Raw genomic sequence first — 21,741 nt, forward strand, 5'->3', positions numbered from 1 at the left:
GGGTGGCAAGACGGAAGCCTTTTCTTACAAAGAGAAACATCCAAGCCCGGCTGAAGTTTGTAAAAACAAACATCAAGTCCCCCAAAAGCATGTGTGAAAATGTGTTATGGTCTGATGAAACCAAGGTTTAACTTTTTGGACATAATTCTAAAAGGTATGTTTGGCGCAATCACCCAAAGAACACCATACCCACAGTGAAGCATGGTGGTGGCAGCATCATGATTTGGGGCTGTTTTTGCTTCAGCTGGAACCGGGGCATTAGTCAGGGTGGAGGGAAATATGAACAGTTCCAAATACCAGGCAATTTAGGCACAACACTTTTGGAATGGCCCAGCCAGAGCCCAGACATGAATCCAAGTGAACATCTGTGGGATGATCAGAAAAGGGCTGTGCACAGGAGATATCCTCGCAATCTGACAAATTTGGAGCGCTTTCACAAAGAAGAGTGGGCAAATAATGCCACGTCAAGATGTGCCTTGCTAATAGACTCCTACCCAAAGAGACTGAGTGCTGTAATAAAATCAAAAGGTGCTTCAACAAAGTATTAGTTTAAGGGTGTGCACACTTACGCAACCAGGTTATTTATTTATTGAGTTTTTTCTTTTTTCCCCATAAAGATTTAAATTTGTTTTTCCATTGAATTGTTCACGTTATAGGTCATATTAAAGGTGGAAAACGTTCTGACATTAATTATCTTTTTCTCATTCTTTTACATCACAAGAAACTAGCATTTTAACAGGGGTGTGTAGCCTTTTTATATCCACTGTATGTCTGTACGGCACAATAGTACACCCGTTGTTGATGCAAGGTGGCACAACAACTGAGTGACACTGACAGCTCCGTCATCTCCCGCTCTTCTCGGATTCCTGTTGTACATTAACTCATCCCGGGCTCCTTCATTCTTCTTGTCTCCAATTGTCGGTCACACCAGGTCTCAATCAAGTCATTAGTATGTGTTAAATGTTTCTCCTCTGCTCCCCTCACTTGTCTGTCATTGTTCCTTGTCTCACGTGGTGTTTTCATTTTGGTGTATACCTTTGTTTTGTTTAGTGGTATCAGTGCTCGGTGCTCTTTTCTATTAAAACAACGACATCGACTGCCACTCTGCCTGCGCCTGGTTCCGTGACAGTGACCTCTGCTTTTGTTACCGCATTCCAGGATGGCTGTGATGACCCTCCAGGGCATACTTACTGTTTTAATATTTTAAGTTAATGTTTCAAATATGTTTTTTCGACAAAATTGCTGAGTGTCTGAGTTATTCCCCATTTAGAAACGCTCTTGCCGGTCCTTCTATCAGTTTGCATTCACGTGTAATCTCCTCATACTCACTTCAGACACTGAACATTATCCCCCTACCCTACACTGCATGCACAAGTATTGGGCAAGTGAGTATTCTGATCGTATCATTATTCCTATGCACATTTTCCAACTCCAAATAATATAAACTAGAATGCTCATAGGATTGAATAATATTCAGGTGATACGTATATGTGTAATGAGGGAGGGTGTGGCGAACGTGAATAACACCTTATATCAATGTGTGCATAATTATTAGGCAGCTTCATGACCACAGGTAAAATGGGACAAAAAAGATTTAACTGACACTGAAAATGCCTTTCAGATGGATGCAACTCTTGAAATAGCTAAACTATTGATGTGTGGCCACCAGACAATCAAATTTTTTGTTGCGAGTAGTCAACTTGGACACAAAAATGCATGGAGAAGAAAAGCCGCAAATCAACTGCAAAAGATGAGTAGAATTAAACGTGAGGCTACCAGGAACCCATTATCCTCCAGCGCCACCATACTTCAGAACTGCAACATACCTGGAGTGTCCAGAAGTACAAGGTGTCAAGTGCTCAGAGATGGCCAAGGTCAAGAAGGCTGAGAGAAGACCACCACTGAATAAGATTCCCAAGTTAAAGCATATAGATTAGGCAAAGAAATACCCGAAGACAGATTTTTCAGAGGTTTGATGGACAGATGAAATGAGAGTGACTCTTGATGGACCAGATGGATGGGTGTGTGGCTGCATCACTAATGGACATGGCACCACTTTGAGTCAGGTACCAGAAAGGTGGAGGAGGGATACTGGTATGGGCTGCTATCATTAAGGATGAGGTAGTTGGACCTTTTTGGGTTGAAGATGGACTGAAACTCAACTCCCATACCTACTGCTAGTTTCTGGAAGATACTATCTTTAAGCAGTGGTAAAGGAAGATGTCCTCAACATTCAAGAAGACCATGATCTTGATGCAGGACTGGCGCATCACGTGAAGGAACCGAAAAATTTTAAGTCCACAATTTAGTTACAAGTAAAATGATGATTTCTTAGTTAATATAGAAATGTTTTCTGGTTTCTTGTATTCTGTCCTAGTAGGTTGCCATTGGAATGTTTATGGTTAACAGATGTTTCTGTAAGGTGGGAACGCAGGGAAATTGTTTTTGCTTTTAATTGCTTAGCTTGCTTGATCCTTGAGATAACACCCCTGTGGAAGAGCCCCAGGAAACAGATCGAAAGGTGTTACTGATTGATAAGGGGTCTATTCTACAGAACTTGTTTTGTTTTCCTTAGGTCAGCTAACCAACCCCCACTACTTGAGTTTAGGATATAACCAGAGTGAAGGTGGAAAACGGTCTTTGTGCATTTTTTTCCTGAACTCTGCATGCTGCTCTGCTCTTGCAATCACCTCAAATCTCTGGATCTCTAAAGCTTTGATATTTGTATTGTAATACTTTCTTTATACATTTAATTAATTTGTTACATTAATTCATTGTCTATTTGGAATTAATCAAAAATGAGTCAAAATGTAGTTCCACCACATGCATCCAAGTACACCACAATTTGGCTAGCAAGAAAGGGGCTCAAAGATGCCTTCTACTGAGAATTTGTGGGCCCTTCTCAAACATGAGATTTACAATCAGGGAAGACAATACACCTTTGAACAACATTTGGGAGGCTATGGTTGTTGCTTCACCAAAATTTGATTGTGAACAGATCAAGAAACTGAGAGACTCCATGGATAGTGTTATGGAATTTCTTGAATTAATGTACATTTTAGAAATGTCTGCTTTTCTATTCCCTGTTATGTAACTCTGGTCTTTGTTTGTGACATGTCTGAATGATATCAGTGGATCATTGGGTCCTCTGACCATCTGTTAATCTGCCTAAACCAATTCTTCAGGAATGTGGACTGTCTTTTATGATGATCCCCTAACCCCTTTGGGGGACGTGGAGGTGATTTGGGTAACACCCAGTACAGGACAGAGGAAGGGATTAGGGAACAAATGAGCAGGATTACCATAACCCTTTTACCTGCATAAATACTGTGACTGTTCTGTTTTCCTCACGTTTATTCTGTAAGCTTTTGAAGCTTCTCTCCTTGCATGTAAATGAATCCGCTAATTGTGCCAAGATTATTTTGTCTCTGTACTTACTTCCATTAGGAGTCCTTATCGATGTAATTACCATAACAGTGGAAGGCTCATGGCAGTAATTGAAAAGAAGGGTGGCTATATTGGTCACTGAATATTTTTTGAAAGGACACACATTTTAATTTATTGTCATTTTGTTACATATTTGTTACACTTACTTTAAAAATTCAGAATAAACAAGTGAGTTGGGATTTTTTAATTTTTATTAAATTGCCAAATAATTCTGCACACCAATTGCTGTCTCATAATTGTGCACATATATATTCACTTGAGAAAGATCAAAACTAGTTAATTCAGGTAAGAGGTTCAATTATATTTTAGACTGACATAGAGCATTGTGATTGTTCAACAACAAATGTAATCTTGAGAAATCGGATTTGCCTAACAATTGTGCACGCAGTGCACTCTGGACTAGCTAATCCTATTCCCATCTCATTTGAGAAAGGAAGAGAAGTTGTGTTATTGTTTAAATTCTGTCTTCTAATACTTTAGAGGCAATATTCTAAATATTGCCTCATAAACAATAAGCCCTAATACACAAATAGCATCAACAACTAAAAAAATACTAACTACACATAAGAGTAGCATAAGAACAAAATGTTACTTCAAACAGCCAAAACATACTAACATTTACTTTTATTTTGAAGTCATTTGTGAGAATTGGATGGGTTAGCGGATTTCACAATGCTGGTTCATTAACAACAACTCTCCCTCCCAAACACGAAGGTCGCTGGCATATTAATTGTAGCATGAGAACAAAAGCAGTTCACCTTAATTCTGTAACATTCTGTATCCATTGTTTTAAGAAGTTACATCAACAAAAGGACATAGATTTATCACAATTGTCATCAGAAGACTCACAACAATGTAAATAATTCTAAATCACGAGCCAAGTATTGAGAAACTAAAAGAACACTTGGGCAATAAAGACAGAATTTATTTTTCAGATAACAATAATGACATTACAAATGTGATGGTTAAGAATGTTTATCATTTTGATGCTATATAGCTCATACAGCTCCATGTAGGTACAGGGCCATCAACTTCTGAAATGTTTCAGACTTGTATCCTGACAGACCTGCGGGTATCTGTAGGGGAAAAGATGAAAAATGTTTGGAATGGCTTGAAAATTATCCTATAATGGTTTCATTCTGAAAATAAGTGCCTTCCTTTCTTAGAACTTGAAGGAAACCAATTTTCCAAGACTAAAAACTGCTAAATATTGGTCAATATACTTAAGGCCCCACTACACCTCGCATGGCACATTGAAACATTTCTCTGACAAAGTCAAAAGTGGTGTTCTAACAAATTTTGCGTTGAGAAAAAGACGGGGGGAAAGAGCAGGAGTAAAACCGTTCCTGACCAATCACAGTATGCAAAGTTCAATTGAACTATAAAACTAGAAAATACAGTCATGGCCAAAAGTGTTGGCACCCCTGAAATTTGTCCAGAAAATCTAGTATTTCTCACAGAAAAGTATTGCATTAACACATGTTTTGCTATACACATGTTTATTCCCTTTGTGTGTACTGGAACAAAACAAAAAAAAAAGCAAATTGGACATAATTGCACACAAAACCCCCAAAATGGTCTGGAGAAAATTCTTGGCACCCTTTCAGAATTGTGGATAAATAAGATTGTTTCAAGCATGTGATGCTCTTTTAAACTCACCTGGGGCAAGTAACAGGTGTGGGCAATATAAAAATCACACCTGAAAGCAGATAAAAAGGAGAGAAGTTGACTTAGTCTGTGCATTGTGTGTACCACACTAAGCATGGACAACAGAAAGAGGAGAAGAGAACTGTCTGAGGACTTGAGAACCAAAATTGTGGAAAAATATCAACAATCTCAACGGTACAAGTCCATCTCCAGAGATCTAGATGTTCCTTTGTCCACAGTGCGCAGCATTATCAAGAAGTTTGCAACCCATGGCGCTGTAGCTAATCTCCCTGGAAGTGGACCGAAGAGAAAAATTTAGGAAAGGTTGCAACGCAGGATAGTCCGGATGGTGGATAAGCAGCCCCAAACAAGTTCCAAAGAAATTCAAGCTGTCCTGCAGGCTCAGGGTGCATCAGTGTCAGCACGAACTATCTGTCGACATTTGAATGAAATGAAACGCTATGGCAGGAGACCCAGGAGGACCCCAATGCTGACACATAAAAAAGCAAGACTACAGTTTGCCAAAATGTACTTGAGTAAGCCAAAATCATTCTACTATTTGCTGAAAACGGAATGAGGCCTACAAAGAAAAGAACACAGTACCTACAGTCAAATATGGTGGAGGTTCAAATATGTTTTGGGGTTGTGTTGCTGCCTCTGACACTTGGTGCCTTGACTGTGTGCAAGGCATCATGAAATCTGATGATTACCAAAGGATTTTGGGTCGCAATGTAGGGCCCATTGTCAAAAAGCTGGGTTTGCATCCGAGATCGTGGGTCTTCCAGCAGGACAATGACCCCAAACACACTTCAAAAAGCACACAGAAATGAATGGCAACAAAGCACTGGAGAGTTCTGAAGTGGCCAACAATGAGTCCAGATCTAAATCCCATTGAACACCTGTGGAGAAATCTTAAAATTGCTGTTGGGAAAAGGCGCCCTTCCAATATGAGAGACCTGGAGCAGTTTGCAAAGGAAGTGTGGTCTAAAATTCTGGGTGAGAGGTGTAAGAAGCTTACTGATGGTTATAGGAAGCGATTGATTTCAGTAATTTTTTCCAAAGGGTGTGCAACCAAATATTAAGTTAAGGGTGCCAAGAATTTCTTTCAGCCCATTTTTGGGGTTTTGTGTGCAATTATGTCCAATTAGCTTTTTTTCCTTCTTTTTTTTGTTTTGTTCCAATACACACAAAGGGAATAAACATGTGTATAGCAAAACATGTGTTAATGCAATACTTTACTGTGAGAAATACTAGATTTTCTGGACAAATTTCAGGGGTGCCAACACTTTTGGCCATGACTGTAAATCATGTGCCAATGGTCATGTTATATACATGACAATTTATCTACATATTTATACAATATGTTTTTATTGTAGAACAACTTGACTTGGGCTTTAAAGTAGGACTTGTATAATCAACCGCTGAAAACCGATGTGCTGATTAAAGAAGCAATAAAACTGGCCTTTAGACTAGTTCAGCATCTTCATCGTCAGCGCTCGTGGGTCCAATTACAGGTTCAAAATGGCCAAAAACAAAAAACTTTCTTCTGAAATTCATCAGTCTATTATTGTTCAGAGAATTTAAGGCTAGTCCATATGAGAAAATGTCAAGAAACTAAAGATCTCGTACCCCCCTCACAGAACAGCGCAAACCGTCTCTAACCAGAATATGAGGAGTGGGAGGTCTCTTAATGTCTACATTAGAGAGTCTACAGTAGTTTGAGAATGTATGTATATTCCATTGAAAATCAGCCATTTCTTGCTACAATGTTTACACTGAATTGCTGATTAATTTGCTGTGATTTTAATGTACACACCTTCGAACAGTAGTGTATTTTATAAATCCCTTTTTACATCAGCAGTGCATGAGTATTCGATCTAGGGTGTGGGCCAATAACAGAACTTTAACATATTTTTTGTGACCAAACTAATACTGACAAATAAAGCAATAAACAAATAAGTTCTTACATGGACCACCTTTCTTTTCAGAACTGGACAGACAATTGCAGAATCATACAACAGCTGGTCCTCATCTATCCAGACCATGTTTTTGACACCCTCATCAGGCTGCAGGTCTGTGGTATTAAGTTGGAACACCACAAACTGGAACATCTGCCCATCAGTGGCCACCGACTGGACCACAATGGGCTCCTCAAGGACTCCGGCTTTAGTCTGAGGGTGTGGGAGAAAACACTTGAACTACATCCACATCAGTGATAAGGTAATTTCTTCCTATAACTTTTTTATTTATCGTTGGAGGACACATGTCCAGCATTTGCTCTATTCCAACTACTTCCATTAATTACATCAAAATGCATTACTGTATTACAAATGTCTTTTTCTTGCAAATATTTTCCCAAACAATATGTAACTGGTTAACATAACCACTGTATATTCAAACAAGCCCGGAGTAAACCTTTCTCAGTTTAAAAGGAACACCAGTCTCCACTGGAACACACTGAAATTGCAATCATCAGCACCTCAGGCCAAGAGGACCTGATCAAATTTCCATCACAGAGCTCTCCAACTTTGTTCTTGGAGCTACCATACAGAAGGTGCATTTAATCTAGCGCAATATATTCTAAATTCTTAGGATGTATATAAACTTTGTTCCCTGAGGGCTGGAATGAATTAAATATTATATAAACAACCCAAGGTCCCTTTCGGTTGGTCATTTCAATGCCACTTACAGTGGGGAGATCAAGTATTTGATACACTGCTGATTTTGCAGATTTTCCCACTTACAAAGCATGTAGAAGTCTGTACTTTTTATCATAGGTACTCTTCAACTGTGAGTGATGGAATCTAAAACAAAAAGCCAGAAAATCACATTGTATAATTTTTAAGTAATTAATTAGCATTTTATTGCATGACATAAGTATTTGATACATCAGAAAAGCAGAACTTAATATTTGGTACAGAAACCTTTGTTTGCAATTACAGAGATCATAAGTTTCCTTTATTTCTTGATCCGGTTTGCACACACTGTTTGGCCCACTCCCCCATACAGACCTTCTCCAGATCCGTCAGCTGTCGCTGGGCAATACTTTCAGCTCCCTCCAAAGATTTTCTATTGGGTTCAGGTCTGGAGACTGGCTAGGCCACTCCAGGACCTTGAGGTACTTCTTACTGAGCCACTCCTTAGTTGCCCTGGCTGTGTGTTTCGGGTTGTTGTCATGCTGGAAGAGGCAGCCACGACCCATCTTCAATGCTCTTACTGAGGGAAGGAGATTGTTGGCCAAGGTCTCGCAATACATGGCCCCATCCATCCTCCCCTCAATACGGTGCAGTCGTCCTGTCCCCTTTGCAGAAAAGCATCCCCAAAGAATGATGTTTCCACCTCCATGGTTCACAGTTGGGATGGTGTTCTTGGGGTTGTACTCATCCTTCTTCTTCCTCCAAACACGGCGAGTGGAGTTTAGACCAAAAAGCTCTATTTTTGTCTCATCAGACCACATGACCTTCTCCCATTCCTCCTCTGGATCATCCAGATGGTCACTGGCAAACTTCAAACTGGCTGGACATGCGCTGGCTTGAGCAGGGGGACCTTGCGTGCGCTGCAGGATTTTAAATCCATGACGGCGTAGTGTGTTACTAATGGTTTTCTTTGAGACTGTGGTCCCAGCTCTCTTCAGGTCATTGACCAGGTCCTGTCGTGTAGTTCTGGGCTGATCCCTCACCTTCGTCCTGATCATTGATGCCCCACGAAGTGAGATCTTGCATGGAGCCCCAGAACGAGGGAGATTGACCATCATCTTGAACTTCTTCCATTTTCTAATAATTGCGCCAACAGTTGTTGCCTTCTCACCAAGCTGCTTGCCTATTGTCCCAGCCTTGTGCAGGTCTACAATTTTATCCCTGATATCCCAGGTCTGTGAGAGCCAGAATTCTTACGGTTGGTAGGTGATCAAATACTTATGTCATGCAATAAAATGCAAATTAATTATTTAAAAATCATACAATGTGATTTTCTGGATTTTTGTTTTAGATTCCGTTTCTCACAGTTGAAGTGTAAAAATTACAGACCTATACATGCTTTGTAAGTAGTAATACTTGTTCTCCCCACTGTAAGGGATAATAAACAGTGCTGCCAAGCTGGAGCGGCAGAACACTGATGTTTGGCGCCAAGGCAACATGTGCAGGAAAGAAGCGGAAAGTAAAAATAGGCCCTGATGGGCAAAGCTATCAGGCCATCTATCCCCTCAAGGCAAAAGTCCCAAAGGAGCAAGGCCAGGGTTGGTGACAAAGGTAGTAGAACTACTCAACAGTGTTTACTGCCACCACGCAAATCCCAGCCACAGACAACCTAACAGTGGTACAGCCATTGTGGGTTGTGAGGTGGGCATGCTTGGAGCGCTCACTTCATCTTCCCTCACTCCTCCAAAGGCAAGTGTGGCCAGATTAACCAACGCAAAGCCAAAATGGGGAATATGGGCCTGTCCAACAACAAACAAAACAGTGACCTCCATAAAGGAGTAAAGCCAACATTGCTATTTTTGCTATTCACTCAAGCCATATAAAAATACAATTAAAAGATGAATGAGGCAAAAACACACTGTATGAGGCAAAAGTAAAGAGCAGCACTCCAAGAAAAGTGTTGGAGAGCCTTGTTCTATCCAATGTAATCCCATTATATGAAAAGTTTTTTCCTTTGTGGGTATGATTACAAATGTATAACTACTACATTTGTAATACAATTATACAGATTATGTAGACTAAAATAATGGTCAATATGTATGTAAACAGCATTTACCCCATGGAGTGTTTGCGCACGAGTCAGGGCGTTCCCAAAAGCAAACATAATCATCTTGGCACGTAGCTGCTCTGGAGGGAGGTTGACTAGGGTGTCTCCGGCCCTCAGGATGAAGAGGGTGTGAGCATGGGGGTACGGGTAGTCATCTTTGAAGCCTGAAGAATAGATCAAATATTGTTAGAGAGGCACTCATGGGGTAAATACACAAGGTTGTTCTTTAAGTGCAAAAGATCAGGTTACTCTTCATTACTAAATAGCAGTGATGTAGGACTGTAATCTCAAATTTCAACTTGGTTTTTGACTCGCCTTCCCAACTATTGGTCTCAGACTTTCAACAATCTTAGAATTCCTGGATTTGGACAGTTTATCACATTCTTTCTTGTATATTATTTCAAGTGCTGTCAGATTGGATGAGGAGTGTGGTTGTAGAAAATTGTAAAGAAATGTCAGTTTGAAGGCATTTTGTATGCTTGAAACAAAGTATACTCAACAACTTGTCTCTCCCCGTCAACAACTCATGATGTCTCTATCTGTGTTCAGGGGCAGTAATGAATGGAATGTTGGCTGAGTAATGCTACTAGTCTACATCTATGTGTGGTAGACTAGGCCTCGGGCCTAGCAGAAACCACTAGAAGAAGTCTCCTTGTATTATAGAGGTAAACAGGACTCCATTCATTATGGGGAGAGCTGAGTTAGCAAAACCACCACTAGTAACATGTCCCTGCTGTCGTGTTTGAGGTTTCACCAAGTTGTCTGGGCAACCCACATGATTACCTATGTCTCCTGGGTCTATGTCTGTATGCAACCTTGCATTCTCTAGGCTACATCATGGCAACAACAATTCTTTGTACATGTAAACTTTTGCAAGTGCTGATGTCGTCACCTGTACAACTAGGAAACAATACTAGATTGAATCCCAGCAATGTAAAATGAGAACTGACATGACACCACTCTGTGTTGGTCTCTGTACTTGTGCTCTTTTTGACATGATGCTTGTTCCCATATACAGTGGGGCAAAAAGTATTTAGTCAGCTAACAATTGTGCAAGTTCTCCCACTAAAAAGATGAGGCCTGTAATTTTCATCATAGGTACACTTCAACTATGAGAGACACATTTTTTTATGAATTTATTGGTAAATGACGGTGGAAAATAAGTACACTCACCTAAAGGATTATTAGGAACACCTGTTCAATTTCTCATTAATGCAATTATCTAAATCAACCAATCACATGGCAGTTGCTTCGATGCATTTAGGGGTGTGGTCCTGGTCAAGACAATCTCCTGAACTCCAAAGTGAATGTCAGAATGGGAAAGAAAGGTGATTTAAGCAATTTTGAGCGTGGCATGGTTGTTGGTGCCAGACGGGCCGGTCTGAGTATTTCACAATCTGCTCAGTTACTGGGATTTTCACGCACAACCATTTCTAGGGTTTACAAAGAATGGTGTGAAAAGGGAAAAACATCCAGTATGCGGCAGTCTTGTGGGCGAAAATGCCTTGTTGATGCTAGAGGTCAGAGGAGAATTGGCCGACTGATTCAAGCTGATAGAAGAGCAACTTTGACTGAAATAACCACTCGTTACAACCGAGGTATGCAGCAAAGCATTTGTGAAGCCACAACACGCACAACCTTGAGGCGGATGGGCTACAACAGCAGAAGACCCCACCGGGTACCCCTCATCTCCATTACAAATAGGAAAAAGAGGCTACAATTTGCACAAGCTCACCAAAATTGGACAGTTGAAGACTGGAAGAATGTTGCCTGGTCTGATGAGTCTCGATTTCTGTTGAGACATTCAGATGGTAGAATCAGAATTTGGCGTAAACAGAATGAGAACATGGATCCATCATGCCTTGTTGTGGTGTAATGGTGTGGGGGATGTTTTCTTGGCACACTTTAGGCCCCTTAGTGCCAATTGGGCATTGTTTAAATGCCACGGCCTACCTGAGCATTGTTTCTGACCAAGTCCATCCCTTTATGACCACCATGTACCCATCCTCTGATGGCTACTTCCAGCAGGATAATGCACCATGTCACAAAGCTTGAATCATTTCAAATTGGTTTCTTGACCATTACAATGAGTTCACTGTACTGAAATGGCCCCCACAGTCACCAGATCTCAACCCAATAGAGCATCTTTGGGATGTGGTGGAACGGGAGCTTCGTGCCCTGGATGTGCATCCCACAAATCTCCATCAACTGCAAGATGCCAACAATATGGGCCAACATTTCCAAAGAAAGGGGGTCAAACACAGTATTAGTATGGTATTCCTAATAATCCTTTAGGTGAGTGTATATGGTCAATAACAAAAGTTAATCTCAATACTTAGTTATATACCCTTTGTTGGCAATGACAGAGGTCAAACGCTTTCTGTAAGTCTTCACAAGGTTTTCACACACTGTTGCTGGTATTTTGGCCCATTCCTCCAAGCAGATCTCCTCTAGAGCAGTGATGTTTTGGGGCTGTCGCGGGGCAACACAGACTTTCAACTCCCTCCAAAGATTTTCTATGGGGTTGAGATCTGGTGACTGGCTAGGCCACTCCAGGACCTTGAAATGCTTCTTACAAAGCCACTACTTCGTTGCCCGGGCGGTGTGTTTGGGATCATTGTCATGCTGAAAGACCCAGCCACGTTTAATTTTCAATGCCCTTGCTGATGGAAGGTGGTTTTCAATCAAAATCTCACGATATATGGTCCCATTCATTCTTTGCTTTACACGGATCAGTCATCCTGGTCCCTTTGCAGAAAAACAGCCCCAAAGCATGATGTTTCCACCCCATGCTTCACAGTAGGTATGGTGTTCTTTGGATGCAACTCAGCATTCTTTCTCCTCCAAACATGACCATCCAAATGCTCTCTAGCAAACCTCAGACAGGCCTGGACATGTACTGGCTTAAACAGGGGGACACGTCTGGCACTTCAGGATTTAAGTCCCTGGCGGCGTAGTGTGTTACTGATGGTAGCCTATGTTACTTTGGTCCCAACTCTCTGCAGGTCATTCACTAGGTCCCCCCATGTGGTTCTGGGATTTTTGCTCACCGTTCTTGTGATCATTTTGACCCCACGGGGTGAGATCTTGCGTGGATCCCCGGATCAAGGGAGATTATCAATGGTCTTGTATGTCATCCATTTTCTTATAATTGCTCCCACAGTTGATTTCTTCGCACCAAGCTGCTTACCTATTGCAGATTCAGTCTTCCCAGGCTGGTGCAAGTCTACAATTTTGTTTCTGGTGTCCTTTGACAGCTCTTTGGTCTTGGCCATAGTGGAGTTTGGAGTGTGACTGCTTGAGGTTGTGGACAGGTGTCTTTCATACTGATAACAAGTTCAAACAGGTGCCATTAATACAGGTAACGAGTGGAGGACAGAGTAGCATCTTAAAGAAGTTACAGGTCTGTGAGAGCCAGAAATCTTGCTTGTTTGTAGGTGACCAAATACTTATTTTACCGAGGAATTTACCAATAAATTCATAACAAATCCTACAATGTGATTTTCTGGAATTTATTTTTCATTTTGTCTCTCATAGTTGAAGTGTACCTATGATGAAAATTACAGGCCTCTTTCATCTTTTTAAGTGGGAGAACTAGCACAATTGGTGGCTGACTAAATACTTTTTTGCCCCACAGTATACACAGTATGAATCGGGTTCAAATCTGGGCATTGGCACAGCCACTCTAGGAGATTCACAGAAGCCCCTCCAGCAGAGTTTTGGCTGACTCCTTTGGGGAGTTGTTCTGAAAGATTCATTTTTGCCAAAGTCTGGCAAAAATAAAAGTCCTGTGCGCATTCATCTGGTTTTCTTTAAGGACCTCTCCGGAATTTGCACTGTTCACCCTTCCCTCAATCCTGACCAGCCCTCCTAGTCCATTTCGCTGAGAAGCATCCCCCATGGCATATTATTCCCACCACCATGCTTCACATTAGGAATGGTACCAGCAAGGTGATGAGTGGTCCTTTGTTTTGGCCAGACAACACGCTTCACATTCAAGCCTTCTGGTTGGAGAACAATGGAATATAGATTTTATTGTCGGAACATATAAGCGGAGCCGGCCAAGATGAGCGAATGTCTCTTAATGAGTGAGTGAGTGACTGACTATTCCAAATAGATGAAAACTTTGCTGGCTAAAACCATTAGGATCTACATTATAGTTATCCTGAAATTAAAATAAATTACAATTATATTGCGACTGTTTCTGGTGGATTTTCGAAGTATGCATCAGTGCATGCGTTTTGGGTCAGGATAGACAAACACATTTGCTGAATTAACATAAAGTAGTTACGTTACAGTAAGCCTTTATTGAAACTGTATACGGTTATATTGTGACTGTTTCTGGCATGGAAAAGTTCATCTTCAGTATCGCTAGCAATTGGTCAATTCTTATGATTATTCCTAGGAAGTAAGTAGATACTAGTAAGCCTATTACTGGCAAAAGCAATACAGTTCATAGACGCTATGGTGGAGGTAAACTTCATAAGAAACGTTAGTCAGTTTAATGCTCAATGGAGTCAAGCAACTGCTGAAACGTGTAATGCTGTGGCATAGTGTTTAAAGACACTCTAGATCTCTAAGTGTAAATAGAAAAAAATACTATTTGGGTAAGTGAACACCCCCCGAAGTCAATACTTGGTTGAACCCCCTTTTGCTAGAATGACATCAAGGAGTCTCTTTAAATGTCTCTACTAACTTGGCACACCTACACTAAGCAGTGTTGGCCAATTCTTCCTTTTATAATTATTCAAGCTCAATGGAACTGCACAGTGACCGCTTATGGATTTCACTCTTCAAATCATTCCACAGATTCTCAATGGGACTAAGATTGGGGCTCTGACTAGTCTGCTTAAGGACGTTCACCTTGTTTTCCTTCTGCCAATGTACGTTTGCTTTGGCACTGTGCTTTGGGTCATTGATGTTTTGAAACATGAACCATCTTACCATTTTCAACTTCCTGGCAAAGGGCTATTTGTCGGAATTTAGCACTGTCAAGATTCCCCTCTATCCTGACAAGTGCTCCAGTCCCTGCAGAAGAGAAACACCCCAACCACAGGATGCCTCCACCGCCGTGCTGTACTGTAGGAATGGTGGTCTTTTTGTGGAAAGATGTATTGGGTTATTGCCAGACATTTAGTTCAGGCCAAAGTTAAAGTTTGGCCTCATCTGATCACAGCATCTTTTACCCTTTCGCCTTGGAATCAACAATGTGCTTTTTGGCAGAGCTCAAATAAGACTTGGTGTTGCCTTTTTTGATCAGAGACTGATCAAAGAGGCTACAAAGGAGCTTCAAGGCTTCATGACAAAGACTAGTCAAGGTTTGTGTGACCACAATATCACAAGTGCATCAAATATCTGACCTCTATGGAAGGTCTGGGTGGTGCCATATGCTTTCCACTTAATAATGGTCTTCATAGCGCTCCAATGGATAGACAAACCCTTTGAAATAATTCAATACCCATCCCCTCATTTTCTGCCTTCCCGCATCTTCACTTCTTCGAAATTTTGAAAATACCTTTCCACCCATTGTGAATTGCAATACTAAGCAGTGGTGTCCTTTATGAAGAACTGCTTTTATTCTGAACTTATCAAAGTCACTCATTCTGAACTTATCAAAAGATGGAAGCTTGATTTATTTGGAAGTTTTTTGGTTATACATCAGCAAATTAACAATAGCAATACTAAGGGATTGTTCACTTTTCCAAATAGGGTATTTCATATAATTGTAATTTACAGAAATCTTTAGATTTTTTCGCTTGGGTATTGCGGGTATCTGTGTGTAAATAATGCCGGAAAAGTCAGATTTGTGTTTTCATTTCAGGATGTAAGGCAACAGAATGTGAACATTTTGAAAGGGATGGAGACTTTCTATACCCACTATAGTAATATTACCTGTATGACTGAGTTCTTTGTACACATGGACACGCTGCAGGTCGATGGTGGGAGAGATCGGATAGAATGTCTCCAGGATGTGGTCAGCCGTATTCTGGATCTCCTCTTTCCCAGCAACCACTGGGAGAGGATCCATGCTGTTAAGCAGAAGCCCATTCTTTCCTCTCACCTGGAACAATTCATCACCTGGCAGGGAATATGAAACCAATAACAGGTGAGATACATAATGGCTAAGCCACCGATCAATGGTCAATCATTAACCATGGCCACAATTCAACTCAATGTAGATAGCCAACAATTCACAAAGGCATAAAAATATGACAACAATTAGTTAATTCTGACTGTCTGGAAGTCTGCATAGTTGTTGGCTTTGCAAGTTACTTTGAGTAGTTCAGAAGCACTCAAAACACAATACATTCAACGTCCAGTATATCACAGTATTTAGGCCAATTCTTGCTTTGAAGTCATTGTCTAAGGTCAAGGGTCACAGGCCTACCTCTGCTCCAAGTGGCAGCCAGACTGTATTTCTCTGCAAAGATCCTCCTGCCAAGCCCAGGGTGTGTGGCCTGCAGGCTTCCACACAGATGAAGCAAGTTCCTCACCAGAGTACCACTAGTAAGACAAGACAAATTTGAATTTTTAATAGTCAGTGACTACAATCTTTTAAGAATAATACCAACTTATTGCAGCCTATTTAAAAAAAAATGGGGAACAACAACAAATATATTTTTTTCTCAGTTTCTCCTACATTGATAGGAAGGCAAAGACCTTCCCAAAATCTTGCACCACCTCTGTGTCAGCATGGTAAAATATGACTTTGCGCTCATAAAATACCAGCGAAATACTCCAGCAAATGTGACCGTAAGAAGTGGTGTTGCCAGATTGTGAGGTTTTATCACACAATTGGGCTATTTTTAATGTGATTGATTTAGCAGTTCTGTCAATCTGTCAATCCTGCATACCGGTCCTGACATCACAGAGGTGGGTAAACGTTGGAGAAACAAGTGGACCCTATTTTTCTTTTACAACCAAGCATGTCAAAATACACTGCTCAAAAAAATTAAGGGAACACTTAAATCACACATCGGGTCTCGATTAAGGAAATGTATTAAAGATCAATCTTCACTGTACATTGTGTAATTTGTTGAGAACAATGGAACCCAAAATCACTAACCGATTGAGGGCTGGGTTCAATCTCACACTGAAAATCAAAGTAAACAATTGAAATCAAAAGCTGTTCCAACTTTGTGAATTTCATCAATGGTTCATATTCAAATTGTCTATGAATCACACCACCAAAGCAAATGTACAGATGCTGAAGAACAAGGTGAATGTCCTTCAGTGGCCTAGTCAGAGCCCCAACTTAATCCACCATGCAGCTCAATTGGCATTCACCAGAGAACACCAGAATTGGCAGGTCCACCATTGGCGCCCTGTTCTCTTCACAGATGATGAGCAAATTCACACTGAGTGCATGTGATAGATGTGAAAGTCTCTGGAGACGCCGTGTTGGGGAGTAATGGATTACAAAAGAACTGTAACTGTTAAAATATTGTAATAGGATTACAGAAAAATGGATTACTTCAATTGAAAAAGAATAGGTGCGTGAAATAGTTATGAAGCATTGAGTAATGTCGGCACGCATAACCTGATTAGTGACTGATGAAGCACTAGTTTAATTTTTACCGCTAGAAAAAAACTGTATATCTACGATAATATTAGCCAACCCATATAAAATGTGATGTAGTTACCTACAATTGATGCATCTTCCTCAGAACAATGACAGGCGATGGGCCTAGCCAACCTGGTGCTGTATCTTTTTTCGGACAGGAATTGTTTAGAAGATCAGGCAACAATTTGTTAGAGAGCTGTAATATGGCGCTGCCTTCAAGATATAACATTATTTGGAATTTAGCACGATATGTGAGGAGAAAAGGTGTGTCGGGATGTATGCAACCAAGGATGAATGATTTGCATTTGATGCAGTCACCACAACTCCATACAGGCAGGCCATTTGTTTCTGCTTGCTTTGCATCTCAGAATATTTGCGTTCATTGTTTATCATTGGCTGCAGACGACACTGACGACACATACGGCAGATTTAGTGTACTTGCGAAAAACTACTGATATCTTGATTTTTATATACAATAATGTCAATGCCCTTTTCGAGAAATTGCCATTTATTTTTCAACAATGTATTGAAGTAATAAAAAACATGAATAAACAGAGTAGACTAACACATCCTTAGATTTGGGGTTATGTTCAGATAAAAAGTCAGATTGTGAAAGATCAAGGGTTATTGGATTAATTGTAATGACTGAATTTTTGACAGACCTTTAGTGTGTAGCCCAATCATAATGAATTAGAAAGCAATGGTTTAGAAACCCTTTCCGAAATCACATAAGGTAAAATGCAAATTTCATTTTTTGGCCAGCTATGTAAACTCTAACATTGATTGATCTCGCAAAAGGTGTTCAATTGTTTATAGGCTATTCCTATGTGTCCTCTAATGCCTCTCATTATGGAAGTAATTCAAAGTAATCAGGTTGAGTAATTAAAAAGTTTATTTACTGATTACAAATGTGGACAGGTAACTGTAACAAAATACATTTAAAAAGTAACCTACCCAACCCTGGGTGAACATTACACTGCCGCAACACCAATCAGCATGACCAGTTTGGCAGTGGGTCAGTGATGTTCTGGGGAGGCATATCCTTGGAGGGTTACTCAGACCTCCTAATGCTAGCCAACGGTACTCTGACTTACACATCTTTAATATATTTTGTTCATCGATACCTGATGTGTGATTTAAGTATTCCAGTGTGATGTGTGATTTAAGTATTAACAGTATGTGGCCCTTCAGTGTAAAGGGCTATGTTAGTTGAGCCCCAGGATGATGGGAAATGTTATGATTTGCAATAAGGTACCACATCATTTCTGTGAAACAAAGGTGAATTTGTTTTTATGAAACAGTAATAGGAAAATATATTAATTTTGAATCATTTAACCTACTATGGAAATGTAAAAAATTATTATTTTATAACACTAGCAGAACAGAAGCGCCAGAAGAGTTAGTAGTAGGAGTTAACCATTGTGCCACAGTTTACAACTGGTCCAAATGACTGGGAACAGCATCATCATTTAACAGCGCATCTGACTGATAACTCCGGAGCAATGAAAATCTGTAAGGTAATGGGTCAAGAAAAAGTCAGTTTAAGTTGGTCAGTAGACCAATGTGCGTTTTGTAAGGGGGACCCTATAAAGTCGACTAGTCAAATGTTTGGTCAGTATGATGTTGTTCAACAAAGATGTTTTTTAGTCGAGGAGTCACATGGCCACGTGACACCTAATTCCCACCTGTACCAGTCCATGGCTTAGGGTGTAATCCATCCATTAAAAAAGTCTATGTGCTACTGAAATTCTATATGGTTATATAATGTACGAAAAATGGGGACACATAGAAAATGTAGTGTGACGCTAATAAAAATGTATATTATTTTCTAACAAATGTGTTTCCTGAATTGTCTGGCAGTAGTGGCACGGACGTGTTCTCCTACATGTTGAACTTCAGTAGACAAATATTTCTGTAATGGATATTGGTCACTGTCTATGGTTCTGAAATAATTGTCTACAGTATGCCCTGTTTAATTGACGCGCTCTGCTGTTGTGCAAGTTAAACAATATTTTTTAATTGGTACTTGGATTTAACATCTGAAATTGTTACAACATGGTAATACACAATCAGTAACATAAGGACAAACATGAGGACATTATAGCGGCTGAATCTGGGAAGACCACCAGCTGCAGTGAGTCAGGTCAGGAATTTAAAACATATTTTTGGTTATGTTGTGAGTATCCCTTTTTAGTTACTTATGTTTCTCATTATTTAATCAAATGGTACCTTAACGCATCAAATAACTTGGTTTTATTAAAGGGGAGAAAAGACAAATATAAAAAGAGTGTCAAAGTTCATAAATTGCTTGAAATAATTAATCTGGTTATTGCTTTCCCCCAACTAGAATTACTTGATTGAAATAACGATTGTCTTCGTTAAAAAGATTAACTAAAACACTAAATTTGGGAACCCTAATCAACCATATACATTTTACTTTATAAATGTCAGTTCTTGTTTTAAAGGTGAGCTTTTCTAACATGTCTTCCATAGATGGCTCATGGACCAATGGAAAAATTAAGATTTAGATTAATCAGAAAAATCTATCGAAACTTGGTCGACCCAAACAAAAATCTTAGCTAGGGACAGCCCTAGTGGTTAGTGAGTAGTGGTCGGCTTGACTTACCAATACTTTTCTCTGGATGGTTCTTCCTCTGTGGTGTCCCACAAGCAAGCATGCCTGATTGCATTCTGAACTCTGTCATCCAAGTTTTCCATCTGATTGGCTTTGTTATTGACTAAAGACAGCACCTGGTCTGGAAGTCCCTTTGTAAGGTTGGATTTCGTTAGCCACAGTGCTTGCCTGACACCTGAAACATAAGAACTAAAATTAAAGTAAATACACAATGTTGATATATTGATTAAAAGCCTCCTGTCAAAGACAGTCAACTTTTGTTGTGACTGATTTGTTTCGTTCATCTCATGAATCTACAGGCAATCTCACTTACATAAGCAACTAAAAACTAATTTGAGAAAGTGAGAGTGCCAATTAATTACTGCCTGAAAAACAAACTCTCCCATGGTTGTAGTGATTCTGCTTTTTAGTTTCATTGTTGGAAATAACTACAAATTCCATAACGCACAGCACAACTTAACTAGTCATAAATAGCCCAGTTAGGTCAGATGTTGGACCTACCTCAGGTGAACGAAAATGTGAAGCTTTGCAATAAATTCTGCTTAGAATTCTGACAGAATGAGTCTACGGTAATTGGAAAAAATAAATGCATGAACATTAATGATTTGTGTTGAATTGCTGTATTTACACTCATATGCACTGTCAGAAACTGCAGAAAACAACAGTTATATTTTTAAGGAGAGGATAAACCATTTTATATACAGTATGTTTTCAGCTCTCTGATATTGTCCATCATTATTGCGGTTATTTCTACCAGCACTAGAGACAATTAAAACTCTACCTCAACAATATAATTGATCTCCTAAACGAATCTGTCCCCCTATAATGATCAAACATTTGGTGCTCCTTAAAAAATGCCAGCGTACAGCCCTTCATCTTAAAGACAGGTTTATAACAGGGACCAGAAGTATTAACACAAAAAAAAACCTTCAAGTGGATTGGTCGATTGGCTAAATATGAAACATTGCTTCTCTTTATGAAGTGGCATCTCCTCTAATTTCGACGAATAGAAGTGAGAGGGGTCGTTCCAGTCTCGTTCCCAGACAGGAAAAAAAGGCTTTGCCAACCCGGGGACGAAGTGCATTCTATCCGCATAGGTAATGCGCTCAAGTCCGGGAATGTCCACCTTGACCCGTGGCTTCTTCCTCGGCAGTACCTTCGCATTTAAAATGCAGCTGACATTGAAATATCGGTGCCCATGTACACTGTTCCCAACACGTATAGTGCTGATTCTTGCCTGCCTAAATAGCGCACTTTGCAAAAGTAAAGGCGCTGTGGCCTTAAAACGTTTTGCAGTTTCTTTAAACATGTTAGAACACCGTATTTATATTATAAAATAAAAACACTATTAACTCCACAGCATCTTCTCGTTACATACTTTAGGGCACGACACCGCAATTTAAGGAAATGCATCAGCGTCACCAGTGACTCGTGACCAACAATAAAAAACAATTCCGGGTCATGAAGATTTCAAAATAAAAGAGGTCAACGTATTATTTCAAAACAGACAAAATTAATGTATTCATTTTTTAAGAAAATGTACCTCTCAAAACATAGACAACAATTAATATTTGATCATATTTAAGAGTAATTTCAATAGAAAATTTGTATTTAAACATATTCCAAGGTCAAAATGCGAATAACTGAATATGGAATACATATTGCCTCATAGCTCAAAATCTATTGTATGTGCCACAGAGATATC

General features: G+C 39.9%; 1 protein-coding gene across 3 annotated transcripts; it reads right to left on the bottom strand.

Moving 5' to 3' along the window:
* Window positions 1-4,051: 4,051 nt before the first annotated feature.
* On the bottom strand, window positions 4,052-21,458 carry mrpl37 (mitochondrial ribosomal protein L37). Of its 3 annotated transcripts, XM_010869070.5 has the most exons (8): window positions 20,964-21,458; window positions 20,028-20,211; window positions 16,226-16,341; window positions 15,730-15,915; window positions 9,847-10,001; window positions 7,062-7,265; window positions 5,107-5,146; window positions 4,052-4,523 (listed from the first exon to the last, which is right to left on the bottom strand). In XM_010869070.5, the coding sequence occupies exons 1-7, from the start codon at window positions 21,343-21,345 to the stop codon at window positions 5,141-5,143; spliced, it is 1,233 nt and encodes a 410-aa protein (XP_010867372.1). In that variant the 5' UTR covers window positions 21,346-21,458; the 3' UTR covers window positions 4,052-4,523; window positions 5,107-5,140. The 3 variants fall into 3 exon arrangements, with proteins under 3 accessions (XP_010867372.1, XP_010867371.1, XP_019900421.1); XM_010869069.4 differs by lacking the exon at window positions 5,107-5,146; XM_020044862.3 differs by lacking the exon at window positions 5,107-5,146 and having other exon boundaries at window positions 20,818-21,052.
* Between the last annotated feature and the right edge of the window lie 283 nt (window positions 21,459-21,741).

The sequence above is a fragment of the Esox lucius genome, chromosome 3 (assembly GCF_011004845.1).
Source record: "Esox lucius isolate fEsoLuc1 chromosome 3, fEsoLuc1.pri, whole genome shotgun sequence".
NCBI lineage: Eukaryota > Metazoa > Chordata > Actinopteri > Esociformes > Esocidae > Esox > Esox lucius.